The sequence below is a fragment of the Felis catus genome, chromosome C1 (assembly GCF_018350175.1).
Source record: "Felis catus isolate Fca126 chromosome C1, F.catus_Fca126_mat1.0, whole genome shotgun sequence".
Lineage (NCBI taxonomy): Eukaryota > Metazoa > Chordata > Mammalia > Carnivora > Felidae > Felis > Felis catus.
This window is the reverse complement of record NC_058375.1, coordinates 93,267,853-93,287,688: the sequence shown is the minus strand read 5'-3', so window position 1 is coordinate 93,287,688 and position 19,836 is coordinate 93,267,853. Positions and strand designations below refer to the sequence as shown.

The following is a 19,836-nucleotide window of genomic DNA, read 5'->3' as shown; positions in this document are numbered from 1 at the left end:
GTCTACCGTGTTGTGCTTCATCTGTGGGAAACCCACGCTGCCCTGATGCAGGGCAGAGGGTTGGAGTGGCGTTGTCTGGGTTTGGAAGGACCTAGATGAGCTGATCAAGATCACCTGTCAGGATGACAGAAGGCTATCTCCGAGCCAGAGCCAGCCCCGGAACTGGGGTGGCCCCGAGGCTGCTGGTGTTTGCGGCATCTCTGCTGATCCTTCTCTCCTCCTGAGAACTGCGATCGATACCCTGTGCCGCCTCTTCCCAAACCCTGGCTGGACCCCGACTCCATCCATCACTTTGGCTTCTTTTTCTAATGAATATTTTCTCTGCTGGAAGGGCTGCTACCAGAGCCTCAGCATAGGGAGATTTCTCATCAGATCTGTCATTTTCCTTGCTATGGCCTGGAAAATACCTTAATCATTCTCTTTCTTCTTCTCAGCTGATAACATTTCTTCCCACCCTCACACAATCAAGAGACAAAAGCCTACCCCCCCCCCCCGCATCACACCAGAAAAGAGATACTAGTTCTCTTTTCCCTCTTCAACTCCTCACACCTCACCCCATATTAATTTCTTAAGCTAAAGGGAAACCAAATTGGAGGCAAATAAGTCAAGGTCTGTGACCTCAAGACCTCAGACTTTCTTCTCATTTTCACCCAGGGAAGATTTAAGTACCGCAAAGATAATCTCTGAGAGCAGAGATCCTTAACCTGAGAACGACAGATGATCCCTAGGGGGTCCAGGAACTTGGTGAAATTGAATGCAATATTGTGTCCAAGATATAGGGACTGCAAGGTAGCATGTCAGAAGGGGGATAGAGGTGCAAGTTTGTTCAGAAAGAACCTTTATAGTTAAGAGGACAAGGCATATGGCCTTCACCTCCTGACAGGAAGCTTGTCTGGGTCACAGAGCAAATGGAAACAGTATTGTGGAAGCCACTATCTCTTGCCTTTTGAGTTTACTGTAAATCTGCTCATGAGCCTCAGTTACTTTGGACAAATCGGTGCCACCAAAAGAGAAAATGCAGACTCTATTGCTTGGAGTGCAGCGTGGAAAGGAGTGGAATGATGTTTTGGTGGAAATACTGATATTTGTCCGATAACTTAAAGTAATGGGAGAAGAGGGGGAAAAAAAATCTCTGGAAGGGTTCTAGGCTTGGCTCCTTCATGGCAAATGCTTTGAAGCACTGTTTATTCAAATGTGTAATAACAAGCACCAGAAAACAACATGCAACATTCTCCCCCCACCCCGATCTTCAATCCTGGAAGTAGGAGACCTATGACCATGATAGTGGGGAGAACTCAAGTTCAGAAAAAGTCCCTGGTGGGTACCCTGGCAGAGTCAGAATTTAGGAGGGCAAAGGGCAAATGCCCTGCCTGTTAGCCTCCTGCAGTCTGAAGAAACCAGACACGGTCTCCTACCTTAGGCCCTACTAGGCAAAGCAGTAGTGCCAGCCCTGATTAGAGGGGATGTGAGTCCTATGAGGACAGCTCTGCCCTCAGCACTTGGCTGGAGGTTATGAGGTGAAGTAGCCTTTCCTCTTAGGGTGGTCATGGAGAGGCCATAGCCTAAATCAAGGCCCTTCTGGATGAGAACAAGCTAGGCTCTTGAGGAAGAGAAAGAGCCTTCTCTGCTCTAGGGAGAGTTCTGGGCTAGGAGTCCTTGGCAGGAGTGAATATCCACCCCACTCCCCTTCCCCTAGCTCAAGGGCCAGTTGCTAACTTCAGCCCCCAAATGAGAACACTTTATCCATCACATTTCAAATAAATTATAAATACATACACAGAATCCAAACAAAGTTCCAGTAGAAGCTGCTCACAGACCCTCACAGGGGCCAGTTTAGAGAAAAATGGTCACCTCTTTGTTCTCTGTGTCTCTGGAGCTGCAGGCAAGACTGTTCCCCCCTTTTCCTTGAGTAACCATGGGGACAGCTCAGGACAGAGAGAGGTTCAGACTTAGAAACACTCTCATCCCCGTCTCCTCTCCTCTCTCCTCAAATCCCTCCCCCAAAATCTAAAAAGAAAAATAAAACAAAAAACCTAATTATTTCACTGAAGGATTCTGGAGCATTTGAGGATGTAAATCTCACACTCCCCCTGTCAAGTGGGGAAAATCTAACCCAAAGAAATGACGGGCCCCAAATCAAAGGTCCTGTCTTCTGGGTACCCCAGGAAAGTGCACATTACTGGGGATGGTGTTTAGGGAGGTGAGAAGGTGGGAAGGGATGACTCAGTCCTGAGGAGAAATTGGCACAGGGCACATTCACCTTTGGGATGATAAGTGGGCTAATTGGCACTGGATCAGAAAATGGCTGGATTCTTCCTTCTTCATCCTTCCCTGAGCAGCCCTATGGCCAGGGCAGACTGAAGTGCTTCGAGCTGGGTAGGAGATGGATGGCCCTTTCCCAGTCAGCATTGACTCTTAGGCCCTGGGGTCCAGAGAGGGACTGAAGGAGGTGTCAGAAAGAGGAGACATATCAAAGACAAATATGGAACTGGGTCCCGAAGTGAAGAAGCACCAATAGCATTGGCCTGCCCTGGACTGGGGGTTTGGGTGGGGAGGGATAGAGCCTGGGAGAAATGAGGAAGCAGGGGAGGAACAGAGGGCAAACCGAGAGGGTGTGTCCTTTCGTAAAGGTGAGACAGGGGAGTATGAAAGAGGGGCCACAGAAGGAGTTGGGGGTTTGGGGGGAAATGAGCAGAGAATGAGGAAGAAATAGGCCCATCCATCCATGTCCTGGGGCTCTGGGGCAACTTAGCCTCATGGTGGTCCTCTGGGCCCTTCCAAAGCCCCTATATGGCCCCATAGGAATGAAAGGAAAGCCTGGACAGACATGGAAAAGGATCTTGAATGCCTCAGACCCAAGAGATTGGGGAAGGGAGATGGACAGAGAGGTTGGAGGCAGAGAGGGCTAAAAGGGAGTTGCTCCTAGACCCCTCATCTAGTGTCCCCTGTGTGAGACTAAGCCCAAGAAGGAGGACAGGGAAGAAGGTCAGGGGTTTCTAAGGCAAGTACGAGTTTACTATTGGTGGAAGGTGCACCAGCCTGGAGGGGTGGGAGGGCTAAGGGAATAGAAGAAACTGCTTCCCCAGCAAGTTTCCTGGCTTCAGTTTCTTGAAGTTGCAACCCAGTTGCAATATATCTGCTCCCCATTGAGTCTGGGCCTCATCAGGAGCCCCTACAGGGCTGTCTTCTAGACTAGTTGGCCTCCTGGGTTCCCACATGGTAGGCTCTGTGGGCAAGCAGATGCCAGAGGAAAAAGTGGGAAGCATACCGGGCTCAGGCTGACTGGAGATCAGGGCAGACACAAGGCTTAGATAACAACCATTGAAGAGGGGTCACTAAACCACTGGTGGGCCCTTCATGCAAGGGACCAGGAAGAAGGCTGCCAGCCAATTTCCCCTCCCCCCATTTTTATTGAAGCTGACAGGTTGATAGAAGTGGCTGCTAGGAACCAGTCTCCTGCCCCCAACCCTCTCCTGCAATGGGAGGCTGTAAGTGTACGAGGAAGACCCCAAGCAAAATGTTAGGGTCCATGCCGTAGACAAGAAGCACTGAGCTCCTGCCATCCGAGGCTCCAGCAAGAGGAGAGATAGGAAGCCACTGGTAGGGCCGCTGGGGTTTCTGACAGCTGATGCCTGCCCATCCATCGACGATGTCTCAAAGCTCAAAGCCCAGAATGATGGAGGAGGGGAGTTGGAGAAGGAGGAAGAGGGAGGTCCTGGAAGCTGGAGGTGGTTGAAGAGGTGCTGTCCTGTTCAGGAGTAGCCAGGTGGGAGCTGCTTACTGCTTCTCCACCGCTCCCTGCTCAGCTGCGCTCTCCTGGCTGGGGCCCTGGCCCTGGTCCTGGTCCTGGCCCTGCCCATGCCACGGGGTCTCCTTGAACACAAACCAACAGTTCCCGGCCCACAGGAAGAAGTTGATAAAGCCGAAGAGCTGCAAAGACATCAGGGAAGTTTGTGAGAATAGTAAGGGGGGAACTGTGGGAACAGGGAGGAGGAGTTCCTGTGAGGGGTGAAGGAAGAGGCACAGGGGGCTCAGAAGACTAAAACACAGAGAACTGGAGATACAGGCAGGGTTCAATGCTGATACCCACTAAGGGGCTCTCTGGCAAAAGTCCCTAACTGTCCACAGCATGCACCCAGGTTGTAGCTTGGTTGCTAGGAGAGTCTGGCCCCTGGAGTGAAGCATCATGCAAAGCAGAGCAAGGAGCAGGGGCTCTGGTGGCGGCGCTTTCCAAAGCACTGTTAGGAGTGCCTTTTTCAAGGGTGGGTGTGACCAGAGCTGTCCAAGGTGCTCCTTTCTTAAGACCAGGGACCCAGCCCGGGCTATATTCAACTATTTATTCAAAAATACTTAAAAACCTATCAGCAGGAAGTATTGGGGTGGGGGAGGTGAACTGATGTCAAAGCAATTAGCGTTGAAATGCATTAAAAATCAGATGGTTTGATGGATGAAGGGAGGCGGGTAGATGTGTGATAAAGCAAGTCTAGTAAAATGTTAATGGTGCAGTTTAGGCGATGAGTGTGTGGGTGTTCATTGTAAAATTCTTTCAACTTTGATGTGTGAAAATTTTTACAATAAAATGTTGGGGGCTAAAACTGATCAGCAGGGTTCCAGCAAGTTCTAGAAGGCTCCCTGGTGTGCCAGCGATTAAACCCTTCAGTTGCTGGGCCTTGAAGAGTTCCAGGCCATCTTCAGGGCAGGGCTAAGGTGACAGGGGGTGTTTGAAAAGCTTCAGGCCTCAGCTATCTACCAATTGATATGGAAAGATTTCCCCATTCTAACAACTGGGATGGCCAAACATGTGCATACCTGCTGGACCCACACCTGCCCAAAACCCCTTTCCAGTCTAGAGGCCTGAGTGACAGTGAACCTCTTCTCACTCACTCTGGGTCTGCTCCCAGCCGTGAGCCCAGCCACAGCCTGTGCTCTCCTTCATATGCTCGCATGTGCACACATACACACACAAACACATATTGTAAAGGAGGAGTGGAAAGCAGTCACAAAGGGCATGCCTGGATGCGGGGAGAAGGGAAATGGGAAGACAGAGTACAGAAGGAGGAAAGAACAGGAGGCTAAATGGCTCTTGGGTTCCCCCCAAACCAAAATGTCTTCTCAGGGTCAGCCAGGGACCAGCAGCCATCCTTAGGTGCTAGGGTCACCGGCTCCAGTTGTAAGGGATGCCAGCTGGAGAGACACCCTCTCTTTTTGTCCCAGAACCTGCTAGCCGGGACAGGCCTGGGCATCTGGGATAGCACTGCCTCCCCCGGTCCCCTTCAGTGGCCACAGGTCTCACCACAGAGATGTTGGCCAGTCCCATGGAGGGTGTGGCCCCAGCGCTGCACACTGCTTCCTCTCCATGGCACACAGACATGGCTGCGGTCAGGCTGGATGGCCGTGTGGCCCCCTTGATGTCTGTCAAGCCCTTGCCCCAGGCCGCTGCAGCTACCAGCCAGAAGAAGGTGAAGGAGACAGTCACGCAGAAGTCCTGAAAGGGGCAGAGGAACAAGAAATACACTCAGAAAGACCCCCGTGATTACTTCTTTTCCTCTTGCCAGAATGCATTGGGATCCTGGGGTCCCAGGACAGCCGCCTCTTCCTATCCTACCCAATACTTAGAACCTCTGGGAGCCCAGATCATCTTAAGGAATCTGTTCAATGCCACCAAAGGAACCCTGCTACCCAGGGCCACCCCTCCCCATGCCCTCAGAACTGAGGTCAGGCAACAATGTATCAAGGCACCTGCTGGTCAATGTTACCCCCATATCCAAGTGTCTTAAACTCCCCACTCTCCCCTTCAAGCTTTTCCTCTGGTCACCATTGTTCAGCTACAACTGTTGTCAGAGTGAGAGCAGACTGCAAGAGACAAATGGGGTCCCCTGAAGCACCCCTTCCACCTTGCATGCCTGGGATAGGGAGACAGTAAAGGGGGAATAATATTAATGATAGCCAACACTTACTGAAGCTAACTATATACCAGATATTTTACATGCATTTTCACCTCATCTCCCCCAAACACTATGAAATGGGCATTATTTTTTTTATGTTTCTTTTTTTTTTTTTTTTTGAGAGAGAGAGAGAAAGAAAGACAGAACACAAGTGGGGAAGGGGCAGAGAGAGAGGGAAACGCAGTATCTGAAGCAGGCTCCAGGTTCAGAGTCATCAGCACAGAGGCTGACCCAGGGCTGGAACCCACAAACTGTGACCTCATGACCTGAGCTGAAGTGGGACACTTAACACCCCCTGAGCCACCCAGGCACCACCGAGATGGGTATTATTTTATCCCCATTTTATATTGAGGAAACTGAGGTTTATAGAGGATAAGTGGCTTGTCCAAGAGCACAGAGCCAGTAAGGGACCGCCCTGGAATTTGAACCCAGGCAGCCCAACTCCAGAGCCCACTTCTTGATGCTGTTATGCCTCCTGTGAGCACAGCAAGTGACAGAAAGTTGGTAGAGGCAGAGTCATCGGAGCTGTGGGAACCGCAGAACCCGAAGGGATCAACAAGGAAGAGCTGGCAGGGAGATTCAGGAGCTTCCACATATGGGTGTCCTCCCCTCTCACTCTGACATCAGTCTCAGAAAGCACATCTCTCAGTTTCTCCACCCCACTTCTGGCCTCTGCTTACTCACCACCAGGGGGAAACGCTTGTTCTCTGCGTAGAGGTTGTGGAAGCGCAGGTAGACAACTAGTGCAGCCATGGTGTAGAAGAAGGAAAAGATGCCCAGGGTCACAAAGAACTCAGCGGGAGCAGAGAAATCCCCCATCAGGTGCATAGTCTTGGAGGTGGAGTCATCGTCACAGAGGGGCATCTCATACTGGACCCGGTTCAACCTGCAGGTGGCAGGGGATGCCATCCTAAGCTCGGGGCAATCCTCTTCCTGTGGAGGCAGAAGACTGTACCTGCCCTAGGGGTAGTCCTGTGCTCATTCTCACCCTGGGACTCTTACAGAGCCAAGAAAGGGGGTGGGGTTTGTGGGGAGGAATGCTTCTGGAGGAAACCCTGCAGTCAAAACAGGAATCTCCCTGGAATTCTGGTCAAACTCTACCTCCCGTTCAGCCACTACCCCACACTCATCTACTTTGTCCAGATATGGTGACCGTGTAGTTCCAAGGATCTCCAGGGCCCTTCAGGTCACTACCACAATAATCCATCTATTTCTTATAGTCAAACCACCAGGGAGATCAGCTTCATTTTGCCCCTGGGAAAGGGGCACACAGGCCCACAGTGGCCAGGTTAGTTTGGACTTTCCCATTCCCAGGCCTTAGTCAGGCCCCCCAAATGAGACTATATGGGATAAAATAAGGAGAGAAAAACAAACACCCTGCAATATACAAGAGATAGTTAATCGTTGGTACTAAAAATTCCTGGAAAGACAAGTCCTATTCCCAGTTCTCCTCTGAACAGTTGGGACTCCCCTCCCTAAGCTCCCAAGTAGCCCAGAAAAAGTATTCTTTTCTGCCTCCTGGTCAAGGTGCACATCCTTGTACTCTAGTAGTACCAGGTGAGCACCCCATGTCAACTCTTTAGGATCTTAGTACTAACAAGTTCCCTAACCTTCAAGGCAGGGAGGAGGTTGCTGAAGGTCAGAAGGACCTGCCCAACTAGCTGAGACTCGTATAAGCCTCCATCCCCAATTGCATGGGTTTTTTTCTGTAGGAACTATGTTATACCTGCTATTGGTTATCTATGGACTGGAACATTATTATGACAATGATCGATCTGAGGTTCCCCGATATTTTTCTATGGTTAGTCTGAAATTCCTAAAGGGTGGAAAGGACCCAAGTCCTGTAGTTCTATTTGAACCTGGAGCGGCACTCAACAAAAGGCCTTTAAGTTTCTGGAGAAGGAAGAGACCAAGCAGGTCCTGCCAAATAAGCGAGAGAGGCTGTGTGGGGTCAGAATCAATTCCTGCTCACCTGAAGGGATAGCCGAACAAAACAATGATGGAGCTCACATCCTTGGCTTCGTTGTTGCAGCGAACTGTTGCTCCTGTCTCCCCGCTGTAGGAGCCGCAGGACCCGAAGGCGAAAATAGCAAAGAGCTGAGGGAGAGGGAAGCCCCTTTGAGAGTCGGAAGGTATATCTCATCAGAACCACCTTCTGACTCTTAACAGGTGCAGATACGGTGGAGGGGACCAGGATTTCCTTTAATCAACTCCCTCCTGGGTAGGGACCCATGGCTTCCATTGGTCTTCCAGCCTCAGGATGCTGTGTTCACTGCATCTGAGTCCTGGACCAAACAGTCAAATGAATGAGGTTGACTTTGAGTGGTGTCTGGGGGGAAGATAGAGAGAAAGAAGAAATGGACAGTTTCCACATCTCCCCATTGGATGTGACAGTGGAGAATATAGGTAGCCTCCTTAAGATGATAAGCAACATTGGGGCGCCTGGGTGGCGCAGTCGGTTAAGTGTCTGACTTCAACCAGGTCACGATCTCGCGGTCCGGGAGTTCGAGCCCCGCATCGGGCTCTGGGCTGATGGCTCAGAGCCTGGAGCCTGTTTCCGATTCTGTGTCTCCCTCTCTCTCTGCCCCTCCCCCGTTCATGCTCTGTCTCTCTCTGTCCCAAAAATAAATAAACGTTGAAAAAAAAATTAAAAAAAAAAAAGATGATAAGCAACACAATTTAGGCTTTTGGAAACTTCTAGGATAAAGGTGGACTTGAATTCCACCCCCCCCCCCCCAAGGAAGAGGCACCCTAGAAATAAATTCCTCTGTGATGAGGTCAGGCATGCTTTGGGATTCTTTCCATTTCTCCTTTGAAGCTGTCATTGAATCTTGTGGTTACCTTGTTGCTAACTTCCAGGGGCTTCCAGCCTCACTGGAGGTATAGCGAGAAGTGGCAACTTCCACTTCCACCAAGCCTTCAGAGGGGCAAAGCGGGGAAGAGCTATGCTCCTCTTCCTCCAAAGGTACTTTTCCTTGCAGCAACAATGCTGGATGCGTCCATGCTGACAGTCCTGGCCCACGCCCAGAGCAAAGTACCTTCCACTTGCCTTATCAGCCTCCACTGTTCCCCCCGCAGTGTTTCCCCTTGTTATCTGTTGATGCTGCCATTCATTGCTCAGTGTTAAGAACCAGAAGCATTTCAGGTCACTTGAATTGTTTTCCTCTCCACCTTTCATCACATTTTACTAAACCTCCTGTCTTGAGTGAAATGAAATTTCCTCAACCTATGATTTTCTAATTTCTTTCTGGGGAAACACACTGGTTAGAAAAGGAGGTGAGAAACTGGAGTCACTTATCCTCCCGCATCATCTGTTCAGGCCCCGTTTCCTGTGCACTTACCTTATACGGGCTTGTATATGATGTAATCATTCTTATTAAGCACAGAGCTTATTCTGTTAATGATCATTTTCTGTATGTTTCTCCATATCTTGGGCATTAAGCACCTAGAAGACAGCTCATCTACATCCCAGGCTTGCACCCAGAGTTTAGAATAGAGTTATGTGCACGTGATTTTGCTAACTCTTGATAGCGTTATGGAGTTTTGAAAGAGACCTGGATTAGGAGTTTGGAAATCTGGATTCTAGTCCTGGCCCTGTCACTGATGAGCTGGGTGACCTCTAATAAATAACTCTGTTCTCAGAGTCTCCGTTTTCCCGTCTGTTAAACAAGGGGTTTGGAGCAGGCAATCGAGAGGCCTTTCTCCCACTGGATGGGGGTAATACTATCAGCGTGCTCTTGGCCGGGCTTGCCGGCAGCTGTGCTCTGCCCCTCGGCGGTGTCCGGTGCCACTGCCCCGCCTTGCATTGCCTGCCCTGGCAGATCTTCTCCATGCTGGAGCCATTGACCCATCTCTAAAGGTCACAATGAGCACCTCTGTTTCCAGGAGGTTTAGTTCAGACAACTGAGAATTGTCTCCATTGTAAAAAAAACATCCAGGAAAGGAGACAGTATAACTCTCTCCAATGCCTGAATAGCCTCCTCATCTGGCTTAATTTACAGAGACTGCAGTAGAGCCCTGTTTGCTTATCTTGACAGAGCTGAAGAGAATTTGCCCAAAGCCTCTGCATCATTACCCTTTATATACTCCAAGCCTCCTCACTGGCATAACAATGATGCTTCTCTAGCTCTTCCTCATAGGAATTCTCTAACTTTTGTCAGCTCTATGAGCCTCTTGAAGCTCATATGAGCTTCTGGTGCTCAGAACTGGACACACAATTTAGAGCATCACATTCTAAGAAGGGCAGCATAGTTTTACCCAATAAAGTCCCCTAAGAAAATAGGTATTCCTAACTTGGGGCAACGGATGGTGAGTTATGGAGCCTTCTCTTCACTAGCACTTCCTTGACAGGCACTCCTGAACATCTACAGAAAGATGACACTTATGGAGCACCTACTGTGTACTGGCACTATCATTTAGTAGTGAATAAAAGAGAAAAATCTCTGTCTTCATGGAGCCTGTACTCTAGAGCTGCACTATCCACAATGCTACGTAGCCACTAGCCAAGTGTGGCTATTTACATTCAACTTCATTAAAATTTTAAACAATTAAAAATTCACAGTGACACAGTCACATTTAGCCACATTTCAGGTGCCACATTTCAATAGCCACACGTGACTAGCAGGTGCCATATTGGACAACACAGATAATAGAACTTTTTCGTCACTGCCCAAAGTTCTGCCGTGTCTGGATGATCACCTTGAGGTTCTGAAAATCCTGAATCCTGCTCTCTGATTCCTCAGAGAGTGAAATATACCATGAATAACTTTAGCACTAGCTGCATCCTCTTCTGTTCTGATTCTTTGAAAGTCAGGAATCCCTAAACACCTTACATAGCTCTTTATCAACCAGAATATATAATTAAATCTGAACATCACACAGTCACGAGATGACAAATCACATAAAGTTTGTTATGTAAGTGGACAATGGGAAAAATCTGAGGGGAACTTCATAGATTCACAGGACAGCAGAGCAAAAAAGATCTTAGAGATTATCAAGCCCCGTGGTCTCATTTCACAGAGGTAGAAACTAAAGTCCCAAAAGATTAAGTGACTCTCCCAGGGTCACATTTAGCCATTGTGAGGGCCAGCCTTAGAATTCACATCTCTTGATTCCCTGTCCAGTGCTCTTTCTACTTAATCAACGAACAGTTATTAAGCATTATTGTGCCAAGTGCTGGAAACACAAAGATGAGTAAGACCCGGTACCTTCTTTTAAGAGTTTACATCCGGAAAAAGAAAAAAAAAAGTGTCATGCTCAAACAAATAAATAAAATAAAATTCTGCATCATAAAATTATTGAGGCTAAAAAAGGGGATCTCTCCTATGTTCAGGGAGGATTGTAAGGAGGCAGGGAATAGCTGTGCACCTGGCATGCAGGAGCAGAGAAAGACACCCTGCCCGAGCCCATTCCACCTTTCTGTACCAGATTTGCCTTCTTCCCTAAATGTACCAGGTGACTGAACCACTGGGAAGAGCAGGAAAGAACTGAAACCATCCGTGTCACCAGGCATAAGGGTTTCTGAGTTGAGCAAACTGCTCAAAAAGAACAGGAGCCAAGGAGAGAGAGAGAGACAGAGAGGAGAGAGACAGAGACAGAGAGAGAGTCCCTGAGACAGGGAAGGGGTGGATCTCTGAAGTTCTGATGCCAACCTTCCACCTTCCTCCTCTTGGACCTGTATTGCTAGGGACAGAGATGGTCCTATATTGCTCTCCACACCCTCCCCCTCCTGCCTCTGTATCTCTTTGGGAAAGATGTCAAAATAACCTTGCCAGTTAGGTGCTGACTTACTTGATGGTGATGATCCTTTGTCAGCCTTGGGGACACTACCATCCCTAGTTAGTGCAGAGCACAAGACAAGATCTCCCCTCCAATCTTACCCCTACAGTCATCTTATTGGTTTGATGGACTCTAATAGTATTCATTCTCATTTCCCCACACCAACTGAAATAGTTTATTTTCATTATAGAGACCCCAGAGCCAAGTAAGTGGCTTTGGCACCTCAAATTATTGATCAGGGGTACAGTTAATAATGATATGACTTATTATGGGAACAGTGACAGAGTAATCCAGGAGGTTCCTTTGTGCCTTACCCTCAAAGTGAGGATCTGGCAGTGATATTTGAATAATCCAACCAAAGGACAAGTCTAGCTGAGAGTATGCATAAAGAGGAGATTTGGGGAAAGGGGAGGTTTGGGAACAGGAGGAAAGGGAACCAACTCTTGCTGAATATCTCCTGGACTGTCTGGGCTGAATGCTTGGATGCTTTACAGAAATTACCTCTTATAATCCTCCCAGTGAACCCATGAGATGGATCTTACCCTCATTTACAGATAAGAAACCGAGGCCCACAAAGATTTTGTTACTTACCCTAGGTACCTCAGATTCTATGGCTAGAAAGCAGAGGACGCTGCATTTAAACCAAAGCCCATTGGCCTAAAGATCTGCCTCTTTCCTTTTTTAAGGAAACCAGTTCTTTAATACTTGGTCTATACCCGTGTTATTTTGCTAGCTTTCTGTAGATTTAGTGAGACTCCAGAACTGGGAATTGAAGTGAGATTAATTTCTGAATTAAAAAAAAGCCAAGCTCTAAGCCAAGCTCCTGAATAGTAAAAGACTAACATTGCTTTCTTCTTACTAGGATTCCAGCAAAATTGCTTTTTGATAACAATGACAACAAGTTTTCAAGTATCATTACGATAAACGCAAGATCTGTGTTTTCTTTTTCTTTTTCGTTTTTTTCCTTTTCCAGTCAGGGTCATTTGATCCCCTCCAATAAGGAAATGACTGAAAATCCCAAATGACATTTTCACTGTAATTTCTGGTGCTGGTTCCTGTGTACTTTTATATTAGCTCATCCTGCAGAGACTCAGGCAAGTGAAACTCATGCTCTGAATTCAGGCTGCTCGGATGGCAGTAAAGCAAATCATGTCTCCTTTTGATGCTGCCCTTCGAATGAAGACTCTGAGTTCAGAGTCTAGCCCTGGGCCCCTGGACTTAGCACTATGAGAGAAAGGCATCAACCCCCTCTAAGAAGCTGAGGATCATAAAAGTCAAATGGTTCTTAACTCTTAGGGATCAGTGCTGACCCTGGGAGGAGACTGGATCATTTTCCTAGGCATTGTTTTGTGCAGCCTTTACAGAAATGTGGGTATTGGAGAAGGAGGGCATTGAGAAAAGGATAGAAGGATTGAAGAGGGAAGCTTTACAGAATCCCCCCATGAAGGATGATTCCATGGTCTAATAACCTCATTGTTTCCCTCATCCCTTGACAGTCTTTCTCAAATTTCCCTTAGATCCATTTGTCTAGTTTAATGATAAAATTGTACTCTTATATTTCAGGTTCTGCTCCTCATAATGGTTCCCTAGTTCTGGATGGCAGTCACATGGAGGCTTAATAACATTCTTATATGGCCACCACTGGTACTCAAGTGGTGGGTCAGAACAGGGAAGTGGGGGAGGTGAAAGAGCTCAGTCAGCAGTCCATCCAACTGATCTTGAGGCAGTAGGGAGAGTGGAAAGTCCCCATCAGATCCCAGAGTTTGCACTCGGGAGCTCCTTGCCTGGCCTGTAGCCCCAGTCAAGGTCTCAGATATCCACAGATAACCCCAAATGCACTATTGCCCCTGAATTCCAGATCTGATGATTCTCATCCAAACGATGATTCAGGCAGGACTCAGGGACACAGTGCTAACTCCTGTCTCCAGTGAGTTAAAAGCCCTTTAGAACTCAATCATCCTCAGTATTAACAGTAACTTATTCCCTAGCTGAATTCTGTGCTGAAAGCACATTAATTAAGTTATTCACACACCATTTGGTGTGTGGACTGTCTAACTTAAATCTCTTCAGTTATAGTGCACTAAATGCTCCCAACTAGTTTTCATGATTTGAAAGAATGACTGCACCTGTCCACATTCCTAACTTATACTCAGGAGGCCTTGGGCACTTATAAGGACAGAGAACATACCAATATCTCAAAGCACCAGTGAGGCAAGGAGATGGTATTTGCCCTGGACAGTTACAGAGGAAACTGAGGCCATGGGCAAGTGATTTCTTCAAGGTCACAGGGTGAGTCTAATGAAGGACAATATTCTAGCATACCAACCATTTAGAGCAGAAGGGGACCCTCAGGATGGTGTGATCAACATTTAACTAATGTTGAAAACTGAGGTCCAAAGAAGTGACTTGCCCTAGGTCACATAGCTGGAAAAGGCAGGACCACATCTGAAACCCAGAGCCCCAGCTTCCCAGCTCAATGTTTTATCTTATTCTACAAGCCACATTTTGGCCATAGTGTGATTTTTATTGTCTTGATATTTTTTCTTTTATTTAATCCTAGAGCCATAGGCTTCATTCATTCATTCATTCATTCATTCATTCATTCATTCACTCTCTTACTCAGTTACAGGAACCCAGATTACTTTAGTGATCTCAGCAGGACAACCGCCAGCCAGACAGGACCCTGTCTCCCGAGTCAACCTTCAGGATCAGTCAGGTCCTGGTGGGTTTGGAGGCCGGAAGGTTTCCCTCGCCCGCCTCATTCCCTCCTCTGCCCTCCGTGGATTTCCTTCTCCTCCTTGTCCTCCCTCCCCCCTCCTGCCACCGAAGAGTGGTATGTGCAGGATCAGAGTTCTGGAAAGGTTACACCCGGGTCCTCTCGCTCGGGTGAAATGTGAGCGCCCTGGGCAAGGGCTCCTTGCACATAGAAGGACCGAATCCCGGACTCCAAATGCCTTGCTCCTCACCCTCCTGCCATCAAGTGCTGGAGAAGCACCCCGGCCGCCCCTCCCCCGCCCACCTGTCACCGCCCCCCACCCTTCCGCCAGGGCCGGCCGCAGCACCTCCCCGCCCCCCACTCCGGCCACATTGCTTCGGGTCAGCGTCACAGTCCAGGCTCCCGAAATAGCCCGCGGCTGGAGCATCGACTCACCCACTGGAGAACTTTGATGAAGCCCAGAGGCTCCTCCAGCCGCCTCCAGCGCATGCCCACCAGCAGACGGTCCACCTGCGGACACGGGGCCGACGAGGGGTCAGGGCGGTGGGGGGCCCAGGAAAGCGCCGGTTTTCCTCCCACTCCCACTCGGGAGAGGGGACGGAACAAGGGTCCGGCCCAACCCTGAGGTGGAGAAGGGGTGGTAAGACAGCCTCGGGCGCGCGGGGAGTACCTGCTGGCGCGGTGACTTGTCCGCTGCGCGACTCGGGCCCTCCGTCGAAGACATGCTGGCGCAGCGGGTCCGGGGCGCAGCGCGGGGGCTCGGCTCCCTGGCCGGGAGGCTGTGGGCACCGCGGTCGGGCCGGCGACTGCTGGCCGGCAGCGGGGGCAGCGAGCGGTGCGGGAGCGCGGACGGCCGTCGGCGGCCCGGGCTCCAGGCTGGCGGGGCGGGTCGCGGGGGCGCTGCAGCTCGCGCTCGCGGAGGCCGGGACCGAGGCTCAGCCCCTCCGGCTGCAGAAAGCCCTCGAGTCCGATTCAAACTTCTGTCAAACTCGGGAGCGCACTTGGCAGCCGAGTCACGTGGCGTGCGCTCGCGAACCCTCCTCCCGCCCCCTCTGCTCACCGTCGGCCGGCAGGGCGCCTTAAAGGGACCTGTGGCTTCTGCGGGCAGTTTGGCCGCGAGGGGGCTCAAGTTCGTTGCCAGAAGCCTCCAGGGCCAGTCCCAAGCCTGGTACACGACAGCCGCTCCAACTCATGGCCAAAGTCGGAACTAGCCTGGCGCTCTGGAACGCACGGGTTCTTGTTTTATCTTTTCCTATTTGCGTGGATTTGGAGCCGCTCTGCGCCGTTTTTCTCTTCTTCCACACCACAATACCCAGAACCGACAGGATTTTCATCAAGCATTATCAGTGTTGAGATAAGCTTCTAAACCTTAAGGTTAACAAACTGCTTGCTTTCAAAATCTCCAAGAGCCACTACAAGAGGGAATGGGCAACAGAACAGAAATTGCTCACTTTTTATTGTCTCGTTATGCTATTGTTTAATTTTTTAACAACAAAAGGTATTCGTATATTAATGACTTAAAAGTTATTAATCATTAAAAAGTATAAACTCGATCTCCTTTAAAATGGAGAGTGAAAATAGTCTTTGAGGAATAGGGAACTTAGAGAATAATTTGCATTGAAAAGTTGTCATTGTTGCATTATGATTGACCTTCAATCGGTGCCTAATTTTCAAAAAGTGTTAGGAGCCCCAAGTGAGCAATCATGAATATTACACATTCGGTTTACTGGATTGTAAGTGTAAGTAGTGTAAGTGTAAGTAGTGAAAGGTTAAGTGATTTGTCCAAGGTCACTGAGTGAGCCATGGGGCGGCAGCCAGGTGGAAAGAACCGGCCTGTTCTTCTGAAGAATTGACTTGTAAATATGGATCCCCCTCGTCACAAAGTCATTAATTGGAGTTCTCCTCTGGTAATTTAGAATGACTGCTTTTTGAACAAACATTTAGCTATTGTTAATACAATTCATTCCCTCATTGAGCAAGTGCCTTCCTGAGGTTGGGATAGAAGGGAGTGACTGGACTTGAAAGAAACTTCTCTAGCATATTTCCATTGCAAATCTAGAGGAAATAAGAAACAACTGAGTCCCCAATCCAATTTTTAACACATTGTTCTGCAGTTTGAGGTTCCTTTACTATAGAATAGGAATAATAGTGTCTGCCCTACTTATTGCATCAGGTCAGCATGAGGATTAAGTGGTGTAAGGTGTGTAAATGCCCACACTACACAAATATGAAATAATACTCATTACCAATGGTCTACAACAATATGCATACAACATATAACACAATCAGAAAAGATTTCAGAATAATACAACAAAAATCCCACACATCTAGGAACCAACCTTATTAAATTTTAACGCTTTTCCTGGTTTGTCTCAAATCCATTCTTTAGGGGCTCCTAGGTGGCTCAGCCGCCTCAGGTCATGGTCTCATCGTTCATGAATTTGAGACCCATATTGGGCTTGCTACAGTCACTGCAGAGCCTGCTTCAGATCCTGTCCCCTTCTCTCTTGGTCCCTCCTCCCCTTGCATGTGCGCACGCACGTGCGCGCTCCTTCTCTGTCTCAAAAAAAAATTCATTCTTTAACAAAATACAAAATTGCATATAAAACAAAACCTGTGCATACTGTGATATCATTCCCTCCCTCTCTCCTTCCTCCCCAGAAGTAACCACTATCCTACCCTGAATTTGTTTATTATTAGCTTCATGCATATTTTAATACTTTTACTGTATAATGACATATATCGATATACAATACATTAAATTTACCAGACTTACTATTGTTTCTCACATGGTTTTAAACTTTATCTAAATATTGTGCTTTAGGTAACCTTTAGCTCGTGGTTTTTTTGTTGTTTGTTGTTGTTTTTTACTTAACAGTGGGTTTATGAGAGTCGTCTAACCTGAGGCATACACCTTTTAGTCCCTTCGTTTTAACCATATAGAATTCCACAACATACATATACCACAGTGTATTATTCACATATTGATGGACATTTAGGTTATTTCCAAATATTTGCTCTTCTAAACAGTGTTGCACTGAATGTGTACACACAGCACTGAATTTCCAACTTTTTTTTTTTTCCTCTCTCTCAAACACAAACCTTGGTAAGAGACAAATTCTTACGACATGACCATTATATAAACTGAAACAAACATTTCATAAAACATTCTCATTATTTTCTATTCCATTTCGTTAAAAAAAAAATCTGGCCATCCAAAAGCCAATGTAAGTTTTTCGAGGCCTAAAATTTATACAATTTGGGGGCCCCCTTTAGAAAAAGAATACAAAATTAGTAACCAGATCTTGGAAGAAGCTTTGCAAGTGAGGGAGCCTGAAGCTTAAGTATCATTAGTTTCAGGGTAAATATCTCTCTGAGGAGACATACTAGATTGATTTAATGATTCACTAATAATGAGTTTCTACCAACAGTTTGATACTGTTCTATACCTAAAAGTGAGCCAGCTAGGGCATATGATGTGAACATTTCAACTTTGAGTTTTGATAAATGTATATACCCATGCAACCACCACCATGATCAAGATATAGAATATTTCCATCATTCCAAAGAGCTCCTTCTTGCCCTTTTGTAGTCAATCCTCACGCAACTACTGATCTGCACTCTGTCATTATAATTTAGTTTTGCTTTTTTCTAGAATTGCAAATAAATGGAATTATGCAGTATGTACTGTTTTGTGTCTGGCTTTTTTTTCACTCTGCATAGTTTTTGAGATTCATGTATATTGTTGTGCTTATCAGTAGATTGCTTCTTTTTGTGCTGAATAGTATTCCGTCCATATTATGAAATATGATCCGTTGCAGTTTATCTATTCAATTGCCAAAGTATATTTGAGTTATTCCTTTTTTTTCTTTATTCTTTTTTTTGCTGTTTTGAGTAGACCTGACATAAACATTCTTGTATAGGTTTTTGAGTGAATATAAGTATTTATTTCTAGGGTAAATACCCAGAAATGAGAATTCTAGGTCATGTGTAAATAAATGTTCTTAACTTTATATAAAACTATCAAACTGTTTTCAAGAGTGGCTGTACCATTTTGCTTTCCCACCAACAATGTATTCCAGGTGCTTTGCATCTTCTCCAGCGCTTGGTATTATTAGCTCTTTTGGGGTTTGTTTTGGCTTTTTGTTTCTTTCTCTTTTTTTAGCCATTCTGATAGGCAAATGGTGGCATCTCTTTGTGGTTTTAATTTGCATTTCCCCAATGGCTAATAATGTAGAACATCTTTTAATGTGCTTATTGGCCATATGTGTATCTTTGGTGAAGTGTCTGTTCAATTCTTTTGCCCATTTTTAAATTGGGTTGTTTCTTTTTTACAAATGAATTTTGAGAATTCTTTATATATTCTGAATGTAAGTCTTGTTGGATATGAGATTGGCAAATATTTTCTCCCTTCTGTAGTTTGTCTTTTCATTCTTTTAACTGTCTTTTGCAGAGCAAAGTTTTACATTTTTGTAAGTCTATTTTACTATTTTTTAAATGGATCATGCTTTTGGCATTATGTTTAACCACTCTGCTTAACCTTAGGTCACAAATATTTTCTCAAATATTCTCAATGTTTTAATTCTAAATGTGTTTTATTCTAAATGTTTTAATAGTTTTATGCTTTACACTTAGATGTTTTTGAGTTATTTTTTGTGTAAGGTTTGGGATTTAGGTTAGGGTTATTATTATTATTTGGCATGTAGATATCCTATTGTTCTAACAACTGTTTTTGAAAACACCATTCTTTCTCCATTTAATTGCTTTTGCACTTTTATAAAAAAAATCAATTGGCCATATTTGTGTGAGTCTATTTCTGGCCTTTTTATTTAATCTAAGTGTCTGTACTTTTGCCAATACCATACTGGCTCAGATACTGTAGTTTTCTAGTAAATCTTAAAATAGGCTAAAATGATTCCTCCAACTTTGGTCTTCAAAATTGTTTTAGCTATCTAGTTCCTTTGCATTTCAGTATAAATTTTAAAATCAGATGGTGTATATCTACAAAAAATTCTGCTGGGATATTGATAAGAATTGCATTAAATCTATAGATCAATTTAGGCAAAATTGACATCATTACTATGTTGTATTTTCCAGTCCATGAACACAGAATGCCTCTCCACTTATTTAGGTCTTCTTTGATTTCTGTATCAGCACTAGCAGTTTTAAGCATACAGATCATGTCCTTTTTTTTGGTAGATTTATACCTGAATATTTAAATTTTTTGGAGCCACTATAAATGGTATAATTTTAAGTTCAAGTTTCTATTTGACAATTGCTAGAAACTGATATTTTTCTGTTGATCTAGTATCCTGTGACCTTTCTAAAACTTGCACTTTTGTTCCATGAAGTCTTTGTAGATTCTTTAGGGTTTTCTATATAGACAACGATGTTGTC

The 19,836-nt window shown here is 46.3% G+C and overlaps 1 protein-coding gene across 1 annotated transcript; it reads right to left on the bottom strand.

Moving 5' to 3' along the window:
* Positions 1-1,149: 1,149 nt before the first annotated feature.
* Positions 1,150-15,488, bottom strand: SYPL2 (synaptophysin like 2). The gene is made up of 6 exons (XM_023258963.2): positions 15,110-15,488; positions 14,875-14,949; positions 7,918-8,042; positions 6,630-6,831; positions 5,294-5,485; positions 1,150-3,930 (listed from the first exon to the last, which is right to left on the bottom strand). The coding sequence occupies exons 1-6, from the start codon at positions 15,161-15,163 to the stop codon at positions 3,778-3,780; spliced, it is 801 nt and encodes a 266-aa protein (XP_023114731.1). The 5' UTR covers positions 15,164-15,488; the 3' UTR covers positions 1,150-3,777.
* Between the last annotated feature and the right edge of the window lie 4,348 nt (positions 15,489-19,836).

Excerpts from the sequence above, each read along its gene's own strand:
- SYPL2 (XM_023258963.2), bottom strand. The coding sequence starts at position 15,163 with ATGTCTTCGACGGAGGGCCCGAGTCGCGCAGCGGACAAGTCACCGCGC. Across the intron at positions 6,832-7,917 it reads TTGTTCGGCTATCCCTTCAG|GTTGAACCGGGTCCAGTATG; the intron begins GTGAGCAGGAAT and ends TGCCACCTGCAG. Across the intron at positions 5,486-6,629 it reads ACAAGCGTTTCCCCCTGGTG|GACTTCTGCGTGACTGTCTC; the intron begins GTGAGTAAGCAG and ends TGCCCCTTTCAG.